This window comes from Pteropus medius, unplaced genomic scaffold, assembly GCF_902729225.1.
Source record: "Pteropus medius unplaced genomic scaffold, Ma_sr-lr_union100, whole genome shotgun sequence".
Lineage (NCBI taxonomy): Eukaryota > Metazoa > Chordata > Mammalia > Chiroptera > Pteropodidae > Pteropus > Pteropus medius.
In genome coordinates this window covers 5,453,070-5,478,156 of record NW_024342469.1, presented here as the reverse complement: position 1 = coordinate 5,478,156, position 25,087 = coordinate 5,453,070, and the positions used below count along the sequence as shown (strand labels likewise).

The 25,087-nt window shown below is 39.6% G+C and overlaps 1 protein-coding gene and 2 pseudogenes across 1 annotated transcript; 1 reads left to right on the top strand and 2 right to left on the bottom strand.

The window, feature by feature from the left end:
- The first annotated feature begins 2,370 nt into the window (after window positions 1-2,370).
- On the top strand, window positions 2,371-24,677 carry WBP2NL (WBP2 N-terminal like). Its single transcript, XM_039863017.1, has 6 exons — window positions 2,371-2,432; window positions 7,649-7,757; window positions 8,015-8,156; window positions 8,348-8,440; window positions 12,402-12,512; window positions 24,217-24,677. The coding sequence occupies exons 1-6, from the start codon at window positions 2,371-2,373 to the stop codon at window positions 24,675-24,677; spliced, it is 978 nt and encodes a 325-aa protein (XP_039718951.1).
- LOC120602780 (40S ribosomal protein S20-like) lies at window positions 5,906-7,133 on the bottom strand (annotated as a pseudogene).
- On the bottom strand, window positions 13,785-13,903 carry LOC120603094 (uncharacterized; annotated as a pseudogene).
- Window positions 24,678-25,087: the final 410 nt, after the last annotated feature.

The following is a 25,087-nucleotide window of genomic DNA, read 5'->3' as shown; positions in this document are numbered from 1 at the left end:
AACACAGAACTAAACTCCAGACCCCTACAAGATGTGAACTCTAGGGAGATAAAAAGCCCATCTGTCCACTTAGCAATAAGAGGGATCTCTTCCTACTTACCCCAATTACTCCTACCCGCCACCTCCACCCCGTTAATGTGAGTAAAAATGAATGAGCCTGGCCACAGTTGGTCACTGTAGGCTAGTGGAAAATACCTAATGGAGGGCAAGGGCCCCCATCAGATGCATGAATGTTTGCGAATGTCGGCTGCCACTGCCCCACACACTGTGTCTTTATGAAATCGCCTCCCTTCCCACCCCCTCCCCATCTCCACCTGGACACAACTTGCTCAAAGGCTGGTGACTTGTGGGCCATTCATCTACAACCAAGTCCTGATGGAGCAAGAGGCCCAAGCCTAGGGGATGCAAGAACGACCCATTTCTTAAATGTAACCAGTCCCAGCCAACCTTTTGGTGACATTATGGTTAAATTTCCCAATTGAAAACAAGCCAACAGACTCAACTGGTTGTGTAAATGTTGCTAGACTTTATGTGTTGTACAACTAAACATTGCTGTTTGAACAATAATTGTCTGGCCCGTGTCTTATTTGTACTCCTCCCTCCTTGGCCGAACGGCCATTACTTCATTTCACCCATATATGGAGGGTGAGATGTGGACTGTCTTGGTAAGAAGTAGCCACAGAAATTCAAGATGGAAAACATTTGTAAGGTCAGTTTGTCTTTCGTTGGCATGAAGTTGGAACCCCGGTCATTATTATTCCCTGGGATTTTGTATCCAAAATGAGTGACGAAGCCATCACACTTGATCGTGAGGGATGTTGTGCTCTGCCTAGCCTGTCTCCATCAGTGAAAAAGATGATTTTCATTCATCGAATTTCCTAGCTTTTCCCTTCCTCCTTACTCCTGAAGGCATACAAACCAAGTCTATCAAAAGAATGAACTCATTTTGCCTAGAGACTTGCCTGTTTTACAGTGAATACTTTTAAGAGTTAAGAATTTAAATTTAAAGTACTAGCTTATCCCTTGTCTTTTTTGAACTTAAATCAATCCTTCCTCTATTTGAGGTTCCTACTCTCTTTTGTAGCCAACAAATAATACAACTTTCACCTGTATATTATGTCTCTGAATTTGAATGTGATGATCATACATGCAATGGCATTTGGGGTCTCAACATTCCGTAGGGTGAGTGCAAAGTATAGATGAACAATCAGGGGTCAAGACTGGAGGAAGACCAATCAGGAGGCTCTTGGAATCATTCAATTACGTCAAGGCCACACCCAGATGAAGAGACGTGAGATTTGAGCAACAGAACAGTTATGTGAACTTAATGTCACAGCTAAGAGAAAAAAAGAGTTCTTCCAGTCCAATGCTTTTAGACACATATGGAACCTGAAGTCCGGAAAGCATAATTGTCTTGCCTGAAGTTGCACATTTAGGTACCAATGCAAGACGGGACTAGACTTCAATGCTTGTTCCATTGCTTCACACCATTCCTATTGTACTTCGTCTGTTCTAATAGTCTTGCACTTAAAAATATATATAGTTCTGAAATCAGGATACAGCTTACAACTGATGACATGTCTATTGGCAACTTTTTTTCTTAGTGGTATATTTGAAATGGTGTATCATAACTGACAGCATCTTAAATTTGATGAAATACAGTAGTCCAAAAGATATTAACGCCTCTTTGTTTGGAACCCCCTGGGGCTATTTGTGAAGTTTAAAGGAAAAAAGGGATATACATTCCAGTCTTCAAAGCACTTCCAGTATCACATATCCCACTGGATCCTCACGGTCTCCCTTTGGAGGTGGCAGGGCACGTACGATGGACGACACAGGCTCTCTCCACCTTGGAGCTGGCCCGGACTCCCCTTTGACTTCCTGACCCAGCTCACGCTCCCTGTTCTGGGTGCTGCCTCATAAGAAATCAGCTTTCTCTGGTGGGAAAAAGTTCTACTCGCCTTAATAGAAGCAGGCAACCATTGTAGACCCTTTCTCCAAAGGGCAGCAGCATCCTGACATGAGCTAGGGAGGGTGCTGGAAACTCCTGCTTTTAACTTTGATTTCTGACAGGACTAATTCGAGTTCCCGCCCCGGGTAGCGCGGCTGCCACGCGGGGCGAGGACGCAGGGGCCAAGCGGCCAGGTGCGGGTGGAGGGGGCCACCCACCCATCACTCACCCCTCCGCGCCCTGGCGGCGGAGTCAACGCCCCGAATCCACCCGCTTCCCTGCGGGCCTCTGACGACTGCCCCTCACGTGACCAGGCGCCTCGCCCGCTCACTGCTCGTCCTTGCGCCATAATCTCCGCCCTCCGCCTCGGAGCCCCGCCCCTTCCCATCTGAGGGGCGGCAGGAGGGGCCCGGAGCACGATGGCGGTGAACCAGAGCCACACGGAGAATCGCCGTGGAGCCATCATCCCTTACGGCGAAAGGTGCCTGAGGGGACGTCCGGGGTGCTGGTGGAGGAGGGAGGCAACCAACCGGGGGCGGCTCGCAAACTCCCAGCGAATCAGGTGCCTTCCCGCCTTGTTCGCCGGTCCCGCTTAGCTCCGCCCCCGACGTTGGGGCGCGCGCACTGCCTCGTGGGTGTTCCGTAGGCGCGGGCGGGAGCGCGCCAGCTGGTGTGTGAGGAAGGTGGCGGGAGCGCGCCTCCTCGTGCGTGAGGACGAGGAGCGGGCGCTGGGTGGGCGGCGCGCGTCGTCGCTTCAGAAGGAGGGAGCACCCTGAGGGTCGTAGGGAGTCGCGCCGCCCCTGCGACTGAGGTGCAGCCCCTCCCCCTATCCCCGGGAACAAGGTTCTGGATTTCCGCAGGCAGAAGAGGCATGAGGGTGGATCATTCTAGAAAGATCCCGAAGTGTCGGAGGCCTCTCCACACTCTCAGAACTTCCCAGAGGGCCTTTTGTTCTTGGCCCCAACCAGGGAGATGACTGCCCTTTATGGAGACGATCGAAAGAATGACGCTCCCTCGGCCTCGCTGGGCTCTTTGCTCGGTGCCCAGGGTGCCCGCGGTGCCCGCCGCTGTCGCCTCTCCTCTCACCGCCAGCAGGCTCAGTCTGTAGGAGACCGTTTTCACCCCATCCCCCCTATGCTTCGACTCCACTCGGCTCCCTTCCTTAATCCTCGGGCCCCCAGCTTCCCGCAGAGTCCTGCTTGGCCTCCCCGCCGCGCTCCCCTTAATCAGGCTCCTCTCTCCGCTCCAATCGCCCTCCTTTTGCTATGCGCTCCCTGGGCCGTGCGGCCTGAAACCCAGCGCTGTGCTCAGGTGAGACCGAGCGCCCTCGGCTGCGTTGAACGCGTTTGTCGGGAAGATCCATTAAGACAGCACCACATGCTGGTGTCCAGATCTTTTTTCCTATGCTTCCTTCCCCCGACTATTTTCTTGACAGATTTATACGGGCCGCCAAAGCCATGCGTCCTGCGTTGCTCCCGAAGGGCCTCTGCTGCTTGCTTCGATTTTGCAGGAGGAGGCAATTGCTCCCTCTGACCGCGACGTCTCCGTACACTCTGGCCCGGGGCACTTCGCCCCTTGTGCCTGTGACTCACTCTGGGCCGTGAAGCACTTCTAAATCAGGCTTTGGGTGTCTCCTCACTCAGGCTACCGGTTTGTCTCTCTGCTTTTCTGTTTGTTGGAGGCAGGAAATGAAGCCTGTTTTAAAACAATTATAACGAACTGATAGTTTATGATCCTTTGAATTATCTTTAAGGGTCCGTTCTTTGCTCTTGAGTAACTTAATCACAGCCAAGCACTGTTCTGAGAGTTTTATACTTAACGCTGCTCTCTCCACAATTAGGATTAGTAGCATTTCCTTCATTTCACGGGCAAGAAATGGAAACAAAAAAAAGTAACTTGCCCTCCGTTATATGGCCAGTGCATGTGCGAGCTGGGGTTTGGGTTTGAATTTGGATAATGTGCTTTAAACTCTACTCTGCTGCCCCACAGAGGAAAAGGACTACTGTTCTGCTTTCTCATCACAGAAGGTCTTGTCAGGGCTCTGGCTTAAAGAAATAGCTTGAGAGGGAGAAGGTTGGTTATATTTTGACTTTTCCTGCCTGTTCACAATGCACACTTGAGAAATTCATCACAGATTGGCTGTGTTTTGTGAGATGTTTTTCCCCTTCTAGCTGAGAAGTCATGAGAATCCAGACTCTACTGGTAAAAAGGGAAGACATTGAGGTTTGTGTTTGTTTGTTTGTTTTGACCATCTTTCTAAAACTTGTGCGGATACCGTATATATTTATTGTAGAAAAATTAGAAAAAAATTAAATTGCCCCAGATTCCGACACCCAGTGCTGTTTACATTTCGTTATGTATCCTTCACTTTCCCTGATGGAAAAATACACATTTCCTCCCCTCATACTGCTTTGGAACTTGTTTTCCTCATTTACCAATATATTGAGAATGCTTTTCAGTATCAATATCTAAATCATTATTTTCAATGGCTGGTATTCTAGTATGCTTAAGTCTTTCTTCAAGCCCCTATCTGGGATATTCTGGTTTTAATTTGTCATTGCTATAAATATTGCCTCAGTGAACATTTTTGAAAACTTATCTTTGCCCACTTGTCAAAATATTTGAGATATGTTCCTGCAAGTAGACTTGTGGGATCAGAGGACATAAACTTTTTTAAAAAAGATTTAAAATATATTTTTATAATATAAAAATTCTTGTCAACCTATTATAAAATATAAATACATATAAATACATATAAATATTTGTTTTGCAAAATTACCCTACAGAATTATATCAATTTACATTCCTCTCAGTACTGTGAGTGCCCATTTCACCACACTTTGCCAACACCTGGTGTTAATCTTTGATATCTCTGCCAGTCTTGATGTGTGAATAATGGAATCTTTTAAAAAATTTTTACTGCTAGTGAACTTATTTTTTATATGATTATTGAGTAGTTATATGTCTTTGGCAAATTTTCTTGGCTCATGAATTTTCTCCACTTTTACTAAGTTGTTTATTTTTTGGTGTGGTAAAAAACACCTAACAGAAAATCTATCATCTTTATCATTTAAGGATATTTAAATTGTATATATTTAAGATGTGTAACATAATGATTTATTATACATATACATATTGAAATAGTTACTGTAATCAAACTATTAACATATCATCTCACATAGTTACCATTTTTTTATGTAATGAGTACACCTGAAATATGTTCTCTTGGCATATTCCCAGTGCTTACTACAGAATTACTAAGTATAGTCATCATGCCTATTAGGTCTCTAGACTTATGCATCCTACATAACTGTAAATTTGTATCCTTTGACCAATATCTCCTCATTTCTCCCACCTCCTGAGCCTCTGGTAATTACTATTCTACTCTGCTTTTATGCATTTGACTTATTTTCTTTTTTCTTTTAGATTCCTTATATAAATGAGATCATACAGTATTTGTCCTCTTTCTGGGTTATTTCACTTAGCATGATGTCCTCAAGATTCATCTATGTTGTAGCATGTGACAGAATTTCCTTCCTTATGACCAAATAATATTCCTTTGTGTGTGCGCATGCATGCACATATGTGCACCACATATTTTTTATCCATTCATTCATTGACAGACACTTAGGTTGTTCTGTATGTTGGGTCTTGTGAGTGATGCTGCAATGAACATAAGAGTGCAGACATCTCTTCGATATCCTGTTTTTACTTCCTTTGTATAAATACCCAGGAGTGGGATTGCTGAATCATATCGCTGTTCTGGTTTTGTTGCATTGATTGATTTTTCATACGTTGAACCATCTTTGCATTCCCGGAATAAATCCCACTTGGCTGTGGTATATAATCTTTTTAATGTGACATTATATTCAGGGATATTGGTCTGTCATTTTTTTGTTTGTTTGTTAGTTTTGTTTTTTAACAACTGATGGTCAATTTATTGAAAAGGCTGATTTAAGCATCTGCAGTGGTGACTTCAGCCTCGACTCCTATACTGATGGAAGTAATCTGCTTAACAATCTCAGAAGGACTGTGCAGGTCAATGAGTCGCTTGTGGATCCTCATCTGAAAACGATCCCAAGTCTTAGAACCTTCCCTCCACGGAGCTTTTTCTTGTGCTTCTCAGAGTCTTGGTAGGCATCTGAACTGGTCCTCTCACTTTGAGATTCTTGTCCTCTGCACCTCTGATCCAGTCAGCACACACTTTCTCCAAAGATTTTACGTCGCAGCTGGTCGGAGTAATTCTAATTCAGTGAATCACCACCTCTGGTTCCACGGGTGTCTTTCTGGTATCTTTAAAATCCAAGGCTGCAGCGCGGCTTCCTGACCAACTTGTTCCTCCGTGAGAGCGGACAGCGGTGAGTCAGGAGCAGTAGCGTGCAGAATGTTGCTCCACTGCACTGCTACTGTGTCTTCCTCAAAGAGAGCTGTCATTTTTTTTTTTTTAATTAAACATTTCTCTAGATGCTGTAAGCTTTTGATTAGAGTTTAGAGTTCTGGACTGACTTTGAGTTCCCTATTCCACTATTTTTGCTGACATCCCTTATATTCATAGTCTTTTAGAAAGCCTTTTGTATCCGCTCACCCCCACCCTAGTTTTAGTTCTTATTACTGCAGATCGGGACTATTTTAGAAACTTAAACGGGCCCCTCCAACATACTGCCATCTCCTTGATCATATGACGACCCTGCCAGGATGGCCACAGCTCAGTTCCTCCTTGCCTATCAAATGATATCTCCAAGTTATAGTCCCAGCATGGCTTTCTAGCTTTATCTCACTATTCCTCCCAACCTCACTTCCATACAGGTGGTCTGCTTCCATGTATGTAGTTTGCTTTGTGCTACACACCTCCAGTAATGCTGCCCCAGCATCTCCATTAACACTGTTTGATCCCCATCAAGATTGTCTCCTACCTTCACCTCTGCCTATTGAAACACTATTCATCTCTTCAGAATCAGCTCAAATTTCAACCTTTCTATAAAGTCATTCCTAGTTACTTCAACTAGAACTAATCTCCCCTTCCACTTAATTGCCATGACATTTTTGTGCCATTTATGTGATGTATGTTATATATTGCTTGTGTTATTTACCTGTATTCATGTTTTCATTTACTCCTTCTTTCAATAAATGTTTATGAGCACCCACCGTTTGCTAGGGCTGCGGTAGCAAAGAAGGCAGACATTGTCCCTAATAGTCATTAGGAAAGACATTGGACAAATAAATATAATGAACACTAAGAAAGAAAAAAACCCAGTAGAATTCTATGAGTGAGAGTAAGATGAATCCAAGTTTTTCACATTAAGAGTGAGGATAGAACATGGCAGGCAGAGGGAGTGACATGCCAGCAGATTCTGGAGCACTCTGCGTGCCTTCTTTACCAGAGTCAAAGAAACATTTCCATTACCACAGTGCTTGATAGTTACTACACAAACAGTATAAGAATTGATGAATAAACATTAAGGAAAGAAGTAGATTTGATAAGAAAAATAATCCAAAGATAAAGAGGGAGAAGAATAAGTATGAATTGTCAGAGAATGAGATCATTTAAACTCCTTTCTATTTCAATAAAAGTGGTGATAGCAGCAGCCGCTAACATTTATTGAGTGCTGGCTCTGGGCTAGGAACTGTGCTAAGAGCTTCATTTGTCACTTTATGTAACTTCTAAATTGTTTGCTGTCCACTCTTTCTTTTCTGCAGTGTCTTGAAGCAGTGTCAGGATGTGGACCTCTCTTTCCTACAGCAACCAGAGGGATCCAATCTTTTTAGTGGTATAAAGAGGGGAACATTGTTTCTCACTTCATACCGGGTAATTTCTACTTGTTTCTTTGATCTGATTAACTCTACATTAGTTTTCTTTAAAATGGAGCGAAGTTAACCATTGAGGTTCAAAGTGTTTTAAAATATTTGCACTTTGAGATATGCCATGTTGAAGAACAATAGCAGAAAATGGATGATGTTTCTCACACCAGAATATCAAAGCAACCTTGACCTTAGAAGTGCTCTTATAGGTCTCAATCCATGGACAAATCGCATTCCTTTTCCAAAATTTCTTTCCTCTCTTAGGTAATCTTCGTAACTTCACACTCAGTCAATGATCCCATGCTTTCTTTTATGATGCCATTTAATCTGATGAGTAACTGCACTGTTGAACAACCAGTCTTTGCCCCCAACTGCATTAAAGGAACCATTCAGGCAGCTCCAGATGGTAAGTGTTTACCTTCAGCCATGTATTTTTTTCTCAAAAGCTTCCAGAAGGTTTAAGTTTCAGATATGGCTCATGTTGGAATTAAAGGAAAGCTGCCCAGTTTCTTTGGGTATTGCTTCTCTCGGTGTTCGTGGTAGTCCTTCTGTAACCAGCTATGCCAGCCTCTTAGTGTGTGCCGTTTCTTCCCGCAGGTGACTGGGAAGGACAGGCTACTTTTAAATTAGCCTTCAGAAAAGGAGGTGCCATCGAATTTGCCCAGTTGATGACGAAAGCTGCCTCTGCCGGTGAGCGATAATGATAAAGATCTTAAGCAGTTTGAGGTTTTGAGGCTTGTGGACTTAAAGTAGGACTTTTACCCAGTCAAGATTTTCTGGCTACTCCAGTCAGGCAGTTGGTGGCTGCATATGTATTCAGCAGGCATTTCCTGAGTCTACCTACTGTGCGCCAAGTACCATACTATGTGCTGGGAGCACAAAGATTTTCCCCTGTCCTGAGGAGTTTGCAGACACCTGAGTGACTAAGTGTACCTGATAGTCTTTTGTCCATCTAAATGCTGGTCTCATATATCACTGAGTAGTCTCTTTTTCAGGCCAGGGAGCCCCAGCAGTTCTTCCCCTGGCATGCCTTTTTGTCATTTTTTCCTCTGGCTTTGCCTTTGTTTCTCTTAGGTTTAGTCTCCATCTTTCATGAGAGGAGGGAAGGGGTACTGTCAAGCCCTATAGCGCTGCTCTAATGGATATGCCAAATGACTCTTTCAGAATTGAATACAAATAATTTTTATGAGGTACTTTTATTCAGTCCAGCCTCACTCATGTCCTTCACTCTCACACCTTTTGTACTCCAGTCCAACTGGAGTTCTTTGTGCTTTGTTCTCTCACTTCTGAGCCTTCATGCTATTTGCTCTATCTGGAACACTCTTTTCCTTTCTCCATTGCCTTCCACATCAATTCCAATTTAGTTGAGACACAGTCTAGTAGAGACACATATGCACATATGTTATCCTGCCTATGGCATGTGCTGTAATAGAGGCGTGGACACAGTGCTGGGACGCATAGAAGACGGAGTGAAGGTTCTAGCTTAGAAGATTGACTGGCTCGTGATGCTATAAACCATGGTCAAGAATATAAGAGTCTAAGTTGGAGAGGAAATGAATTTAATTTTAGACATAATAATCTTAGCTAACATTTATTGAATGCTTAACATATACTAGAGTGTTCCAAGCCCTTTACATGTGTCAATATATTTAATCCTCACAAAAAACCTTATGATGTAGATACTATCATTATTCCCAACTTATAGCTGGGGAAACTGAGTCAGTGATTGTTATATAATTTCCCAAGGCTATACAGTTAGCAAGCAATGGAGCTGGAATTTGAACCCTATTCTTTCTCTCTTTTTAAACATTTTATTTTGAAAAAATTAAATGTATAGAAAAGTTTCAAGAATATTACAATGATTTAGCATGGACTCTTCATCTAGATTACCCATTATTAACATTTTCTTATATTTGTTTTACCTTTTTTTTGTTTTTGCTTTTGTTTTTACTGAAATATTTGGGAGTAAGTCACAAAAATCATATCCTTCATTTCTAGATATTCGAATGTGTATCTTCTAAGAACAAGGGCATTCTCTTATCTAACCTCAGTGTATTTATCAAATTCAGAAAATTTAACATTGAAACAATACTTATTATATAGTTTATATTGAAGTACAAAGGATTGGTCCATTACAGTTTCTGATTCTAATAGCACTTTTTTCCCACTAAATGGGTAATCCTGGGTCAAACATTGAATTTAGTTGGCCCATTCCTTTGGTCTCTTAATTCAGATTCAGCCTTTCTTCGTCTTTCGTGACACTGACATTTTAAAAAGAATGTTTTGTAAAATGTTTTGTAGAATGTTTTGTAGAATGTCCTTTAGTTTGGGTTTGCCTGTTTCCTCATGAACTATACTCAGGCTATGTTTGGGTTATATTTTGGCAGGAACACTATGTAAAGGATGCTGTGTCCTTTTGAGCCTGTACTCTTACCCCCTGTATGGGTGTGAGGTGTGTGGGAATGCTAGATGCCAGTGAACATGCAGTTCCGAGCTCCGGAGATGAACCATATGTAGAGACTGATTTGGAAATCTTTAGCACACAAGTCGTCTCTGGAGCCACGAGTGATGGGTTCATTTAGTGAGTTAAAGATAGTGTTATAAAGGTCCTCAACATTTAAGGAATGGTAGAGAAGAGCAACCTGCAATAAAAATTGAGAAGGGGCTGACTGAGAGGTAGGAGGAGAATCAAGTGAGTTTGTTACCCCAGAAGTCAAGGGAGGAGAAAGTTTCAAGCAGTACGGGTGCTCGTCTGTGGCAGCTGCTGCGGAGATGATTGGTAAGATGAAGACTGAAAAATGTGCTTTGCACGTGGAAATCTGAGTTTGTTTGTGGTCTTCGCAAGAGAGATTCCAGTGAATCAGTGGAAAAGAAAGATGATCCAAGAGCCGTATTATAGGAACTTGAGGAGTAAGAAAATTTTTACAGTTACCTTTAATGATGTAGTTCAAAGATAGATCAAGGAGTTCACAAGCTGTACCCAGCCCACAGCTCTTCATGGTCCAGAGGGCAGAGATCTGGAAGCCTGACGCTGTATAACAGGGAGTCTTGATAGACAGAGGGAGTACAGCTGTCGGGAATCCAGGCTCAGGGGACACTCGGAAGTCCAGTTCCTTTTTGCTGTAGGTATCTGCGGAACTCAGGACAATTGCATGCTGGGTCTTGAATTCACTCTTATCTTTGGCCTCATAGTACTGAGGGGGCATTTTTAGGATTATGGGCTAAGTGTTAGGCAACTTCAGGGGATCCTCTTTGTGCTCTCTGCTTCGTGGCCTGCAAAACTACGTTCAGAGTCCCAGCAGTTGCATGGCTACTTAGAAAGGATTTAGGCAACTTATATGAACTTGGCCCAATGTCTGGAACTGCTCTGGGTCTGATTGCATCACGGCATAGGTGTGGGAACCTACCCCTGCTCCCTGGCAAGAATCAGGGCTTGTGAGATGGGCTTCCTTGAGGCCTTTGGAATTAACTACCCATAATGCTTCATGATCTGATTCTTTGATCAAGGAAGAGTCCCTTCCCCTCTACAGAGCTGATTTGTCAAGGTTCTTGGAATTATGTTTTTAACAAATATATGTTTATATACCTATTGAGCCAAATACTAGGTGAGACGATTGGGAACAGAAAACAGCAAACGAGACATACGTGGTTCCTGCATTTGTTGAACTTGGTCTAGTGAGAGGCATATATAAAAAAGCAAACATATAAGAGATTAAAATAATTCTTCTGGGAATACATACTAATAGGATATGAAAAGGAGAGTGACGGAGTAAGGAGGACAACTTTAGATTTATAGTCCATTAATTAAAACAATTCTATCTATTGAATCAGATAGCTAGAATTATTTTAATCATTAGTGGCTTAAGACGATAGATATTACTTATTATGTGAAGGCCAATTAGCAGAGATCAAAGGGGGCTCTGTTCCACATACCCTTCAGGGACCCTTCAGGGACCCTTCAGGGTAATAGAGTCTCTGCCATGTTTAACACATGGCTTCCATGGCCTCATTGGATAGCCAGTAGAGGTGGCGAGAGTCGTTCTAACCTGGAAGGTTTTTATGGGCCAGGCTGGGAAGCAGTATACGTTACTTACCGTTCATGCCATCTGACCAGAAATTAGTGCGGTAGGCTGATAATGACTCCCAAAGATGTATCTATGTCCTAATCCTCGGACCTCGTGAATGTTACTTTATTTATAAAAGGAGTCTTTGCAGACATAATCAATTTAAGGATTTTGAGGTGAGATTACCCTAGATTATCCAGGTGGGCCCCTTAAAAGAGAGATGCAGAGAGAGACAAACAGAAGTGCTTTCTTCTGCACCATTCTACAATTAAATTGATCTTTAATGGATGTAGCTTGCCAACCTCATAGAATTCTTCACTTGAAAATCCTTTCTAAATACCTATTATTATAGATGTTAGACTAGACTCTGAATAAGCACAGGCAAATAAGCCATAGTCTCTGTCCTCAAGAAATATAGAGTTCAGAACAAGGGCGGTGTCTTTTTTCATCTTATATCCTGGGAACATTGTTGGACACTCATGTAAGGTGATGGTTAATACTCTGTTGTTAATCGTTTGGTTGATAGCCATTATACATCTGACTTAAAAGAATTAAAGAGTCCTGTTTTGTCAAACTTGTCTTCTTAGCTGCCCGAGGAATTCCACTTGGAAGTGTAAGTTACTGGTTTGGTGCTCCAGGATTGTATGTCATTACCAGGCAGGGGAGCACGATATGCAACCAAGAGGTGCCTTGTCCAGGTAAGATCTGACAGGGAAGTTCTTCCTGGGAGCAGGAAAAGTTTGCCAGGGGTTCAAAGATCTATTCAATGCAAGCTTGCTTCCAACTCTGCTGCAGGAGAAGCAGCAGAGGTTTGGGGACTGGAAAATGGTTGCGTCCATGACTTTTTTTCAGACTGAAACCCAGTGGCAAGTCATCAACTGACTGGATTTCGGTTTCAGGCTTACTTTTAACTATGATATACAAATATGGAACATACTCGGGTAACTTCCATTAGTGGGAATGGTCACCTCCTGCTTATAGCCTGAGCAGAAAATGTATGTTCTTTCCCACTTCTCCTTCCCATTTCACACAAGCATAGCCATCAAGTTTGTACCATGACCTTCAACCTCACTGAGGACTCCAGTCCCGGGCTTTGTGTCCTGTACCCTTTAACAGTTGTGCCTGTCCACAGCAGCCGAGTCATGTTCCTGGGAGGTGACAGATCATTGATTCTTAAATGTTGTGTACCGCCTACTGGTGGGCCACAACTGGTCTCCTAATAGACTAACAGACTCCAAACTGCAAGCCCTTTCTTGGGTTGTTCTTGGAGTGTGATGTGCGTGTCCATCAGTTTTTTGTATACAAGTGAAAGGCACTTTAGCTTTTAAAAGTTATTAAAATTTAATACTCAAAATCTAAAAGTAACTGTCGCTAAGGTTTTATAAAGTAATTGCACATAACATATAATCAACCATTTAAAAATGTACCATTTGGTGGTATTTAGTATATTCACAATACTATGCAACCACCAGTTCTCTCTAGTTTCGAAATTTTTTCATCACTCCATAAAAAACACTCCATAACTCCCCTAAGTAATAATTCCCCATTGCCCCTTCCTGACATCTCTTGGTATCCTCTAATCTGCTGTTTGTCTTTATGGACTTTCCTATTCTGAATATATCTCATAAAAGGAAATCACACAGCATGTGACCTTTTGTGTTTGGCTTATCTCACTTAGCATACGATGTTTTCAAGGCTCTGATACAAGCTGTAGCATGTATCAGTATTTTCTTCTTTTTATGGCTGAATAATATTCCATTGTACATATGTGCCACGATTTGTTTATCCATTCATTCACCCATTGGTGGACATTTCAGTTGTTTCCACCTAATGGGTATTATGAATAATAACTGCTATAAACATTTGTATATAAGTTTCTGTGTGGACATATGTTTTCATTTCTCTGGGGTATCTACCTAGGATTGGAATTACTGGGCCCTATAGTAATTCAATATTTAACTTTTTTTTTAACGCCACAGCACCTGGTATTCCTAGGTGGTCTCCCCTCCAAGTACTAACCAGGCCCGACCCTACTTAGCTTTCGAGATCAGACGAGATTGGACACGTTCAGGGTGGCATGGCCATAGACTCAATATTTAACTTTTTGAGGAACCACCAAAGTGTTGTCCACAGCAACTGCATCACTTTATATTCTCACCAGCAATGTTCAGATTTCTATTTTTCCATATCCTTGCCAATACTTGTTATTTTCATTTTTGTTGCTGTTCATACGAAAGTCATCCTAGTGAGTGTGAGGTGGTATCTCATTATGGCTTTAATTTGAATTTCTTTATTGACAAATGTTGTTGAACATCTTTTCATGTACTGTCAGCTGTTTGTATATCTTCTTTGGAGATATATCTCTCCAAGTCCTTTGCCCATTTTTTACTTGGGTAGTTTATCTTTTTCTCATTGAGTTGTAAAAGTTATTTATATATTCTGGATATTAAGCTCTTATCAGCTATAGGATTTGCAGATATGTTTTCCCATTCTGTAGGCTGTTTTTCACATTCTTGATAATGTCCTATGATGTACAAAACTTTTACATTTTTATTGAATTTATCTATTTTTTTCTTGCTACTTATACTCTTGGTGTCAAATTCAAGAATCTCTTGCCAAGTCCAATGTCAGAAAGATCTATCCCTATGTTTACATCTAGGAGTTTTATAATTTTGGCTCTTATATTTAGGTTATTGATTTTTCTATGAGTTAATTTTTTTATGGTGACATTGGTTAACAAAATCCAATAAGTTTTAGCTGTATACTTTAACAGTAAGGCATGTATATATTTATACTGTGTGTTCGCCTCCCATAGTTAGATTTCTGTCACATATTTGACCCCTTTTAACCCGTCTACCTCCCCTCTTACCCCCAACCCCCTACCTTCTGGAAACTACTAGTCTATGGTCCATGTCCGTGAGTCTCTGTTTGTTTGTCCTGTTCATTCATTCGTTGCTTTTAGGTTTTTATCCCACATATAAGTGATATCATGTGATTTTCAGCTTTTTCTGTCTGACTTATTTTGCTTAGCTTGATTATCTCGAGGTCCATCAATGTTGTCGCAAATGGCAATATTTCATCTCTTCTTATGGCTGAGTAATATTCTGTTGTATATATGTACCACAGCTTCTTTATCCAGTCATCTATCGTAGGACACTTCGGTTGCTTCCATGTCCTGGCCACTGTGAATAATGCTGCTATGAACATCGGTGTGCAAATATCTTTTCGGATATGGGTTTTCAGGTCTTTGGGGTAAACACCCAGTAGAAGGATTTGCTGGATCATATGGTAGATCAATTCTTAGTTTTTTCAGGAACCTCCACACTGTTTTCCATAGCGGCTGTACCAATTTGCAGTCCCACCAGCAGTGTATGAGGGTTCCTTTTTCTCCATATCCTAACACTTGTTATTACTTGTTCTGTTGATTATAGCTATTCTAACAGGTGTGAGGTGGTATCTCATTGTGGTTTTGATTTGCATTTCCTTAATAGCTACAATGTTGAGATCTTTTCATATATTTGTTGGCCATTTGTATGTCCTATAGGGAGAAGTGTCTGTTCAGGTCCTCTGCCCATTTTTTGATTGGATCGTTTGTTTGTTTTTGTTGTTATTGAGTCGTATGAGTTCTTTGTATATTTTGGATATTAGGCCCTTATTGGAGGCGTTGCTTGCAAATGTATTTTCCCATTCGGATGGTTGTCTCTTTACCTTCTTGATGATTTCTTTTGCAGATTTCTTTGAGCAGAAGCTTTTTAGTTTGATATAGTCCCATTCATTTATGTTAGCTTTTATTTCTCTTGCTTTTGAGGTCAAATTCATAAAATCCTCTTTTAGTTCAAGGTTCTCGAGTTTAGTTCCTATGTTTTCTTCTATGCATTTTATTGTTTCAGGTCTTATATTCAGGTCCTTAGTCCATTTTGAGTAAAGTTTGGTGTGTAGTGATAGACAACAGTCTAGTTTCATTCTTTTGCAGGTGGCTTTCTAGTTTTCCCAGCACCAGTTATTGAGGCTTTCCTTTCTCCACTTTTGTTTTTGGCTTTTTTTTCAAAAATTATTTGCCCATGTAAAATGGATTTACTTCTGGACTCTCGATTCTGTTCCACTGATCTTTGTGTCTGTTTTCTGCCAATACCATGTAGTTTTGATTACTGTTGCTTTGTAGTACAATTTGAAGTCAGGCAGTGTGATGGGTCCACCCTCGTTCTTTTTTCTCAGGATGGCTTTGGCAGTTTGGGGTCTTTCGTGCTTCCATACAAATCTGATGATTTTTTTGTTCTATTTCTTTCAAAAATGCCGATGAGATTTTGATGGGGATTGCATTAAATCTGTATAATGCTTTAGGTAATATGGTCATTTTAACTTTAGGTAATATGGTCATTTTATGTTGATTCTTCCAATCCAAGAACACAGAATATCTTTCTATTTCTTTGTATCTTCTTCGATTTCTTTTAATAAGGTCTTATAGTTTTCATTATATAGGTCCTTCACTTGTTTCATTAAATTTATTCCTAGGTATTTTATTCTTTTTGTTGCAATTGCAAAAGGAATCATTTTTTCCACTTATTTTTCTGACACTTCATTATTAGAGTGTAGGAACGCTATGGATTTTTGAACACTAGTTTTGTATCCAGAAACTTTACTGTATTTGCTTATTGTTTCTGGTAGTGTTCTTGTGGAGTCTTTAGGGTTTTCTATATAGAGAATCATGTCATCTGCAAATAGTGACAGTTCGACTTCTTCGTTACCTATTTGTATCTTTCTCTTATCTGATTGCACTCAATAGGACCTCCAATGTTATATTGCATAACAATGGCGAAAGTGGACAGCCTTGCCTTGTTCCTCATCTTAGAGGGAAGATTTTTAGTTTTTCAACATTAAGTATAATGTTAGCTGAGGGTTTGTCATATGTGGCCTTTATTTTGTTAAAGTACTTTCCTTCTATACTGATTTTGTTAAGTGTTTTGATCATAAATGGATTCTGTATCTTGTTGAAGGCTTTTCCTGCTTCTATTGATGTGATCATATGATTCTTATTTTTTAATTTGTTTATGTAGTGTATCACATTAATCGATTTGCGTATGTTGCGTACCATCCCTATACCTTTGGGATGAAGCCCACTTGATCGTGGTATATAATCTTTTTAATATGTTGTTGTATTCGGTTCGCCAGTATCTTATTAAGGATTTTTGCATCTGTGTCCATGAGAGATATTGGTCTGTACTTTTCTTTTTGTGTGTGAGATATCTTTACCAGGTTTTGGCATCAAAGTGATATTGGCCTTATCAAATGAGTTGGAAAGTATTGCCTCTTCTTCGATTTTTTGGAAGAGTTTGAGGAGAATAGATATCAAATCTTCTTTGACTGTTTGGTAGAATTCACTGGTGAAGCCATCTGGTCCTGGACTTTTACTTTTTGGTAGGTTTTTGATGATTGTTTCAATTTCCATACTGCTGATCGGTCTATTTATATTTTCCAGTTCTCCTTGATTCAGTTTAGGAAGATCATAATTTTTTTAAGTACTGATCCATTTCTTCTAGGTTATTAAATTTGGTGTTATATACTTTTTCATAGTATTCTTGTATGATCCTTTGTATTTTTGTGGTCAGTCATAATTTCCCCTCTTTCATCCCTGATTTTGCTTATTTGTGTCCTTTCTCTTTTTTCTTTAGTAAGTTTAGCCTTCTTTAGTAAGTTTAGTAAGTTTAGTAAATTTGCCTTCTCAAAGAACCAGCTCTTTGTTGCATTTATTTTTTTCTGTATTTTTTTTCAATTTCATTTATTTCTGCTCTAATTTTGATTATTTCTTTCCTTCTGCTGACTTTAAGCTTCATTTGTTCTTCCTTTTCTGTTTTTTTTAAGATGAAGCATTAGGTTGTTTATATGGGCTCGTTCTTGTTTTTGGAGATAGGCCTGTAATGACAAGAACTTTCCTCTTATGACCGCTTTTGTCGTGTCCCAAAAGTTTTGATATGTTGTACTATCATTATCATTTGTTTCTATATATCTCTTGATCTTTCTTTTTATTTGTTCTGTGACTCAGTTATTCTTCAGTAGTATGTTGTTTAATCTCTGTGTATTTGTGGTTCTTCCTGATTTCTTTCTGCAGTCGATCTCTAGTTTCAAAGCATTATGATCAGAGAATATGGTTGGTATGATTTCAGCCCTCTTATATTTGTTGAGGCCATCTCTGTGTCCCAGTATGTTGTCGATCCTTGAGAATGTTCCATGTGCACTAGAGAAGAATGTATAAGCAGTTGTTTTGGGATTGAAGGCTCTGTAAATGTCAATTATGTCCAGTTGGTCTAATGTGTCATTTAAGGATGTTATTTCCTTATTGATTTTCTGTTTGGGTGATCTGTCCATTTCCAACAGTAGGGTATTTAGGTTCCTTACTATGATTGTGTTTTTGTCTGTTTCTCTCTTTAGTTCTGTTGGTAATTGCTTTACATATTTCAGGGCTCCATGATTGGGAGCATAGATATTAATAAATGTTATGTCTTATTGGTGCATGATTCCCTTTATCATTGTGAAGTGTCTCTCAGTATCTTTCTTTACCTTTTTTATTTTGAAATCTATTTTGTCTAATATTAGTACCACTACTCCCACTTTTCTCTGAATGCCATTTGCTTGAAATATCATTTTCCACCCTATCACTTTGAGTTTATATTTGTCTTTGGAGCTGAGATGTGTCTCCTGGACACAGCTTATGGTTGGGTTTTGTTTTTGATCCAATCTGCTACTCTGTTCCTTTTTATTGATGAGTTCAGTCCATTTACATTTAGGGTGATTATTGAAATATGAGATAAAAAGATAAAATATAGCCATTTTATCTTTTACTTTCTGGTAGCTTGGTGTTTCCATTGCTTCCTTGTCCATTAAGAACATATAAAGGATAGTTATGTATATATGTATGTGTATGTGTGTGTGTGTGTGTATATATATATACACATACATATATACATAACTATCCTTATATACATATATACATAACTATCCTTTACATATATACATATATACATAACTATCCTTTATATATGTGTATGTGTGTGTGTATATATATATATATACACACACACACACACACACACATACACACACACAGTCCATTTTCTTCTGCGCGTGCCTTGTCTCCATTCCCCTTTGTGAATTTGGATCTTTGAATCCTCACCTTTTTAGTCATTGTTGTCTCAATATGTCCCTATGTATGCTGAACATTCATTACTATCTTGCTGTAACAATTCTTTTCTTATTATTTAAGCTTATAATGCCCTGATCTTAGTGAGGGTTGCACTGCTCTAATTTTTTTTACCTTATAGTCACCTTACTCCTAATTATGTATTTTTTTTTGGTCATTTTGTTTTAGGTGAACTGACCCCTTTCAGTATTTCCTGTAGTGCAGGCCTCGTAGTGGAGAATTCCCTCAATTTTTGGATGTCTGGAAAGGTCTTAATTTCTCCTTCATATCTAAAGGAGAGCTTAGCTGGATACATTATTCTAGGCTGGTAGTTCCTTACACTTAAATATTTTGAATATTTGATTCCACTCCTTTCTGGCTTGTAAAGTCTGTGCTGAGAAGTCTGATGATAATCTAATGAGTTTTCCTTTATACATTAACATTTTCTTCTTACTGGCTACCCTGGGAATTCTGTCTTTGTCATTGATTTTTGATAATTTTAATACAATATGTCTTGGTGAAGGCCTTTTTGGGTTGAGATAATTGGGTATTCTGTTGACTTCTTGAATTCTAAGCTCTAGTTCATTCCTTAGATTTGGGAAATTCTCGTCAACTATTTGTCTGAAAATGCTTTCTAGTCCCTACTCCTTTCCTCGCCTTCAATAATGCCCATTATTCTTATGTTTCCTCTCCTGATGGTATCAGCTAGTACTTATATTTCTGTTTCATTATTTTTCATTCTTCGATTTTTCTCTTCTTCCTTCTGATTGATTTCTAGATTTCTGTCTTCAATATCACGGATCTTTTCCTCCATTTGGTCAGCTCTATTTCCCAAGCTTGCTGTTTCATTTTTCAACTCTTGCAGTGTATTTTTTATCTCCAAAAGATCTATTCTGTTCTTTTTGAGGGTTTCAGTCTCCTTGCTCTGCTCATTTAGATGTTTTTTCAATTCCCGAAATTGTTGATATGACTCATTTTGGAATTCATTGAGTTTTTTCAGAAGTACCATCTGAATTCTCTGTCATTTAAGTCGCATATTTCTATATCTGTAAGCTTATTTTCTGGAGATTTTTCCTTTTCTTTCTGAAATGGCTTGTCATCTTGGTTGTTCATGGTGTTTAATGGACTATTTCTCTGCCTGGGCATTAATGAAAGTGTATTCTTCTGTTTTTCCAGAAAGAAGATTTCTTATATTAAAGGTCACTTTTTAGCCTATTGCAAAGAAGGCACTTTTCTTTTGGTTTCCAATAAGTGGTGTCTAAGCCTCTTGAATCCCTGCTTTATATGAAGCCTTAATAATACCTTTTTATTTTCTTATAGATATTTAATCATACTTGCTACCCTCAGTCTCAGTCCGTCAGCGTTAGCAACAGTTTCAGTAGAGTTTGCTCAGATTCTCCTAGGGCTCCGTGGCGTTCTCTCTCGGAGCGTATTGGGGGAGGAGCCCTCTGGTATGGGAGTTGGGGGCTGTAGCTCAGCCTCAGTTTTGCAATTGCGGCCAGTAAAAATCAACTGTTGCTTTTCTGGCATCCTGCTTCTCTGCTTTCTGCCCTGATGACTGGGCCCTGCTGCCAGTTGCGTGAAGCTCGCAGCACTCTCAGGCAGGGCTGTTCAAGAAACTCACCCCCCCTTCTCCCCTCCCTCTCCTCCTACAGGGAGCTCCGGTGGCTGCAAGAGGCAGCTTCTTTATTTCTCCCAGTCCATCACCTGACACCTAAAGTTCAGACCTGTGGTAGCTCTTATGCGCAGATCCCACACTCAGACATGCTGACGTGCAGTTTGGGTGTTTTTTGTTGAATTTTAGATGTTCCACTTAATGTTGTTTCAAGGGGAGAGGTCTGGGGATGTCTCTCACTCCTCCATGTTTCTCCAAACTGCACTGGAGTTAATTTTAAATATGGAGTGAGGTTAGGGTCCAACTTCATTCTTTTGCTTGTGGTTATCCAGTTGTCCCAGTACTTTCGCTGCATCCTATACATTTGGTATGTTGTGTTTTCATTTTCATTTGTCTCTAAGTATTTTATAATTTCCCTTCTGATTTCTTCTTTGATCCATTAGTTGTTTAAGAGCGTGTTAATCCACAAATTTGTGAATTTTCCAGTTTTACTTCCATCATTGATTTATCTCGTTGTGGTCAGGGAAGATACTTTGTCTGTTATTTATCTTTTTAAATTTGTTGAGACTTAATTTGTAGCTCAAAATATGGTCTGTTTTGGAAAATGTCCCACATGCATTTGGAAGAATGTGTATTCTGTTGTTGGATAGAGTGTCCTATACGTGTCTGTTTGATCCAGTTGTTTGTTATGTTTTTTAAATCCTCTATTTCCTTACTGATCTGTCTGGTTTTTCTATCCATTATTGTGCATGTAGGATATTGAAGTCTCCAGCTATTATTGTAGAACTGTCTATTTCTTCCTTCAATTCTGTCAGTTTTTGTTTCATATATTTTCATGGTGTGTCCTTAGATGTATAAATGTTTGTAATGGTTATACCTATTTGCTATATTTGCTATATCTCAGTCTCTTGTAATTTTTTAAAATTTAAGCCTGCTATTAGCCACTCTTGCTCTCTTTAGGTTACTATTTGCATGGAATATCCTTTTCCATCTTTTCACTTTCAATCTATTTGTGTCTTTGTATCTAAAATAAGTCTCTTTTATATAGCATATAGTTGAATCATGAGTTTTTATTCATTCTGCCAATGTCTTGTTGGAGAAGGTCATCATAACCACCTGTTGACCCAAAAGTTAGACCCAGAAATTGGAGGCTCTTCACCCGCTTCCTTGTCCTGGGAGTGTGCATTTGGCTTGCATCCCCTGCTCCAAGAAGCTTCTTAAGGGATAAAGCCTTAAGATATGTGGAGTTGCGACTATCTGGATGATACAAGTGACTGAATCCAGTTTGGGCCATTATGTAAAAACTATTAAGATTTGACCGGCGGGTGCAGAGACTACTCGTCTTACAGCCAACCAACACATGTCTAATAAGTTCCCTTGTTTATTAAAACTGCCACTTACTAATCTGGAGTGGTCTACCTGTTTCTTCAGTCTCTCTCTGCCCTACGTGAATGGGGGCCCAGTTTCAGATTACACAGGGAAGCTCCTGAGGAGATTGCAAACTAACATCTCTGTCTTTAGATTGGAGAGTTTAATTCATTTACATTTAATGTAATTACTGTAATGGGGGCCTTCTGTTATTTGCTATTTGATTTCTTTATGCCTTATAGCTTTTTTTGTCCCTCATTTCCTGCATTACTGTCTTCTTTTATGTTTAGTTGATATTTTTATAGTGAAAAACTTAAATTTCTTTCTGATTTCTTTTTGTCTATATGCCATAACTATTTTCTTTGTTGTTAACATGGGAGTTTCATTTAACATCCTAAAGTTATAACACTCATTTGAATTTTTACCAGCTTAATATTGAATTTTTACCAGCTTCAGTAACAGATACTCTAAACTTTTACAGCTCCATCTTCACACATTTCAGTTGATGTCACAAAATTACATCTTTATATATTGTGCTCCCCCAAACATAATCTAATAATTATTTTAAAAGCATTAGTCTCTTAAATTATATAGAAAAATGAAATTACAAACCATTTTTACAAATATATTAACTTTTATAATTGCCCGACAATTTACCTTTATTGAGATCTTGATATGGCTTCTTTATTTGGCTTCAGATTACTGTTTAGTGTCCTTTCATTTCATCCTGCAGGACTCCCTTAAGCATTTCTTGCAGGGTAAGTCTAGTGGTAATGAACTCCCTCAGCTATTGTTTATCTGGGAATGTCTTAATTTCTCTGTCACTCTTGAAGAAATTTGGCCAGATACAAGATTCTTGTTTGACAGTTGCTTTCTGACCTCCAAAGTTTCTGCTGATTATCTTATTGAGGATCCCTTTCATGTGATGATTCACATCTCTCTTGCTGCTTTCAAGATTCTCTCTTTGTCTTTGTCTTTTGCGGGTTTGATTTTAATGTGTCTTGGGGTGGAGTTATTCTTACTTAGAGTTCGTTGAATTTCTTGGATGTTTATATTTATGTTTCTCATCAAATTTGGGAAGTTTTCAGCCATTATTTCTCTGAATATTCTCTCTACCCCTTTCTCTCTATGTTCTCTTTCTAGGACTTCCACACAGTGCGTATGTTAGTCTGTTTGATGGTGTCCCACTGGTCCCTGAGGCTTTTTTCACTCTTCAATATATTTTCTTTCTGTTCCTAAGTCTTAACAATTCTCATTGCTCTATCTTTAACTTTACTGATTCTTCCTTCTGCCTACTTAAATCTGAATTTTAATCCCTCTAGTGAATTTTTTATTTCAGTTATTGTACTTTTCAACTCCAGAATTTCTTTTTGGTTTCTCGTTAGGTTTTCTGTCTTTATTGATATCTCTATCTTGATCATACATCATATTCTTGACTTTTTCCACATTGTCCTTTAGTTCCTTGAGCATCATTGGGAAAGTTCTTTTAAAGATGTTTTTCTAGCTAGCTTAAACATAAATAAGTATTATAGCAAAATAACTTGACAATTGTCCATTCACCTTGACTCAGTTAAATCCCTTTGGGAATGTAGCCAAGAAAATAAATAAAACCCATATTTATTGTAATATTAATTGGAAAGTTGGAAACAACATGCTCCCCTACAACAGGGGAATTAAGTAGTACCTATCCATATGATAAAATATTGTCCAGCTTTTAATTTATGAAATACATTAGTAATATAAAGAAATTTTGTATAACGTCTAGTAAAAAGAGCCAGATAAAAAAAGTACAGTTGTTATAATAATTATATAAAAATATTAACAGATACCCTAAAAAGAAATACCAAAATATTGTTTTTGTATTTGATAATGGCATTATAGATGACTTTTTAAAATTAATCTTTTCTCTATTTTCCAAATACATAGTCCTCATTAAGCATGTATTACTTTTTTCATAATCAAAACAAACTTTATTAGGTAAAAAAATTACCTAGCTGTACACAACTATAAGTAATGCAGAGATATAACTGTGGGGTTGTTTTCATGTTAATTTGAATCTCTCCACAACAGGAAATGATAAAGCCTTCAAATGGTGGTGGCTGAAGGATTTGACTTTACCATTATTCTACCTGATTCTCTTCCTGTGTCAGTTTGCCTCAGCATTATTTTTATCTTCTCCCTCCTTCTCACTTATTCTTTGTGCATTCTAAAAAATAAGTAATTAATTTTTTTCTTTCCTTCTCAGCATACCCAGTTGTTGTCTATGGGCCCCAGCCCATGAGATATGGAGCCCCACTGGGGGGATACGGAGCCCCACCAGCGGGATACAGAGCCCCACCAGAGGGGTCTGAAGCTCTGCCTGAGGGATACAGAGCCCCACCCGCATATGGAGCCCCAGCAGAGGGATCTGTAGCTCCGCTGGCAGGATATGAAGCCCCAACAGCAGGATACGAAGCTCCACCTGCGGGATACAGAGCTCCACCTGTAGAATATGAAGCCCCACCTCCGGGATATGGAGCCCAGCCTGTAGGATATGGACTCCCACCTGCGGGATATGTAACCCCATCAGCTGGAAATGAAGCCCCACCTTCGGGACAAGAGGCTCCACCTACTAGAAATAGAGCTGAGTCTCACAAATCTGTGTCAGCCCAGCCTGCTGGATATGAGGCTTCTACTCCTTCTGCCTCATCTTCTCAGGCCCCTTAACCTTCTAAGAAGTAAGCCTTGAAGACTCACCAAGCGAAGTGGCAGCACCCTAAAACTGAAGTCAGGATAAGAAGGACTCAGGTATGTTGTTTAAAGCCCTTTCTTAAGTAGTTGTCCCACCCTTTGGAAAGGCAATCTTAGGGAGAAGGTGAAGGTTTACTTCCATGCCTAGATTTTAGAAGTAGAGTTAATTCTTGATTACATGGGCTAAAGGCTTACAGGGCTAATTCTCTAGTAATTCGGTTGACATTGGGCTGCATTTTTTAATATACCTTGTATGTGAGTATGGAAAAAGCTTTCTGCCTTTTTCCCCTCCCCCATCCAAGAAACATTTATTATTCTGAGTTTGCTAGGCGCTAAGATATGTGTTAGGAATATCAAATTGAACACTTAGTTATTTTTCACAGTAT

What these genes read in the sequence shown, in the direction of transcription:
- WBP2NL (XM_039863017.1), top strand. Translation starts at nt 2,371, where the DNA reads ATGGCGGTGAACCAGAGCCACACGGAGAATCGCCGTGGAGCCATCATC. An exon ending in CATTCAGGCAGCTCCAGATG is followed by an intron (nt 8,157 to 8,347) that starts GTAAGTGTTTAC and finishes TTCTTCCCGCAG; the next exon opens with GTGACTGGGAAGGACAGGCT. An exon ending in CCAAGAGGTGCCTTGTCCAG is followed by an intron (nt 12,513 to 24,216) that starts GTAAGATCTGAC and finishes TTTCCTTCTCAG; the next exon opens with CATACCCAGTTGTTGTCTAT.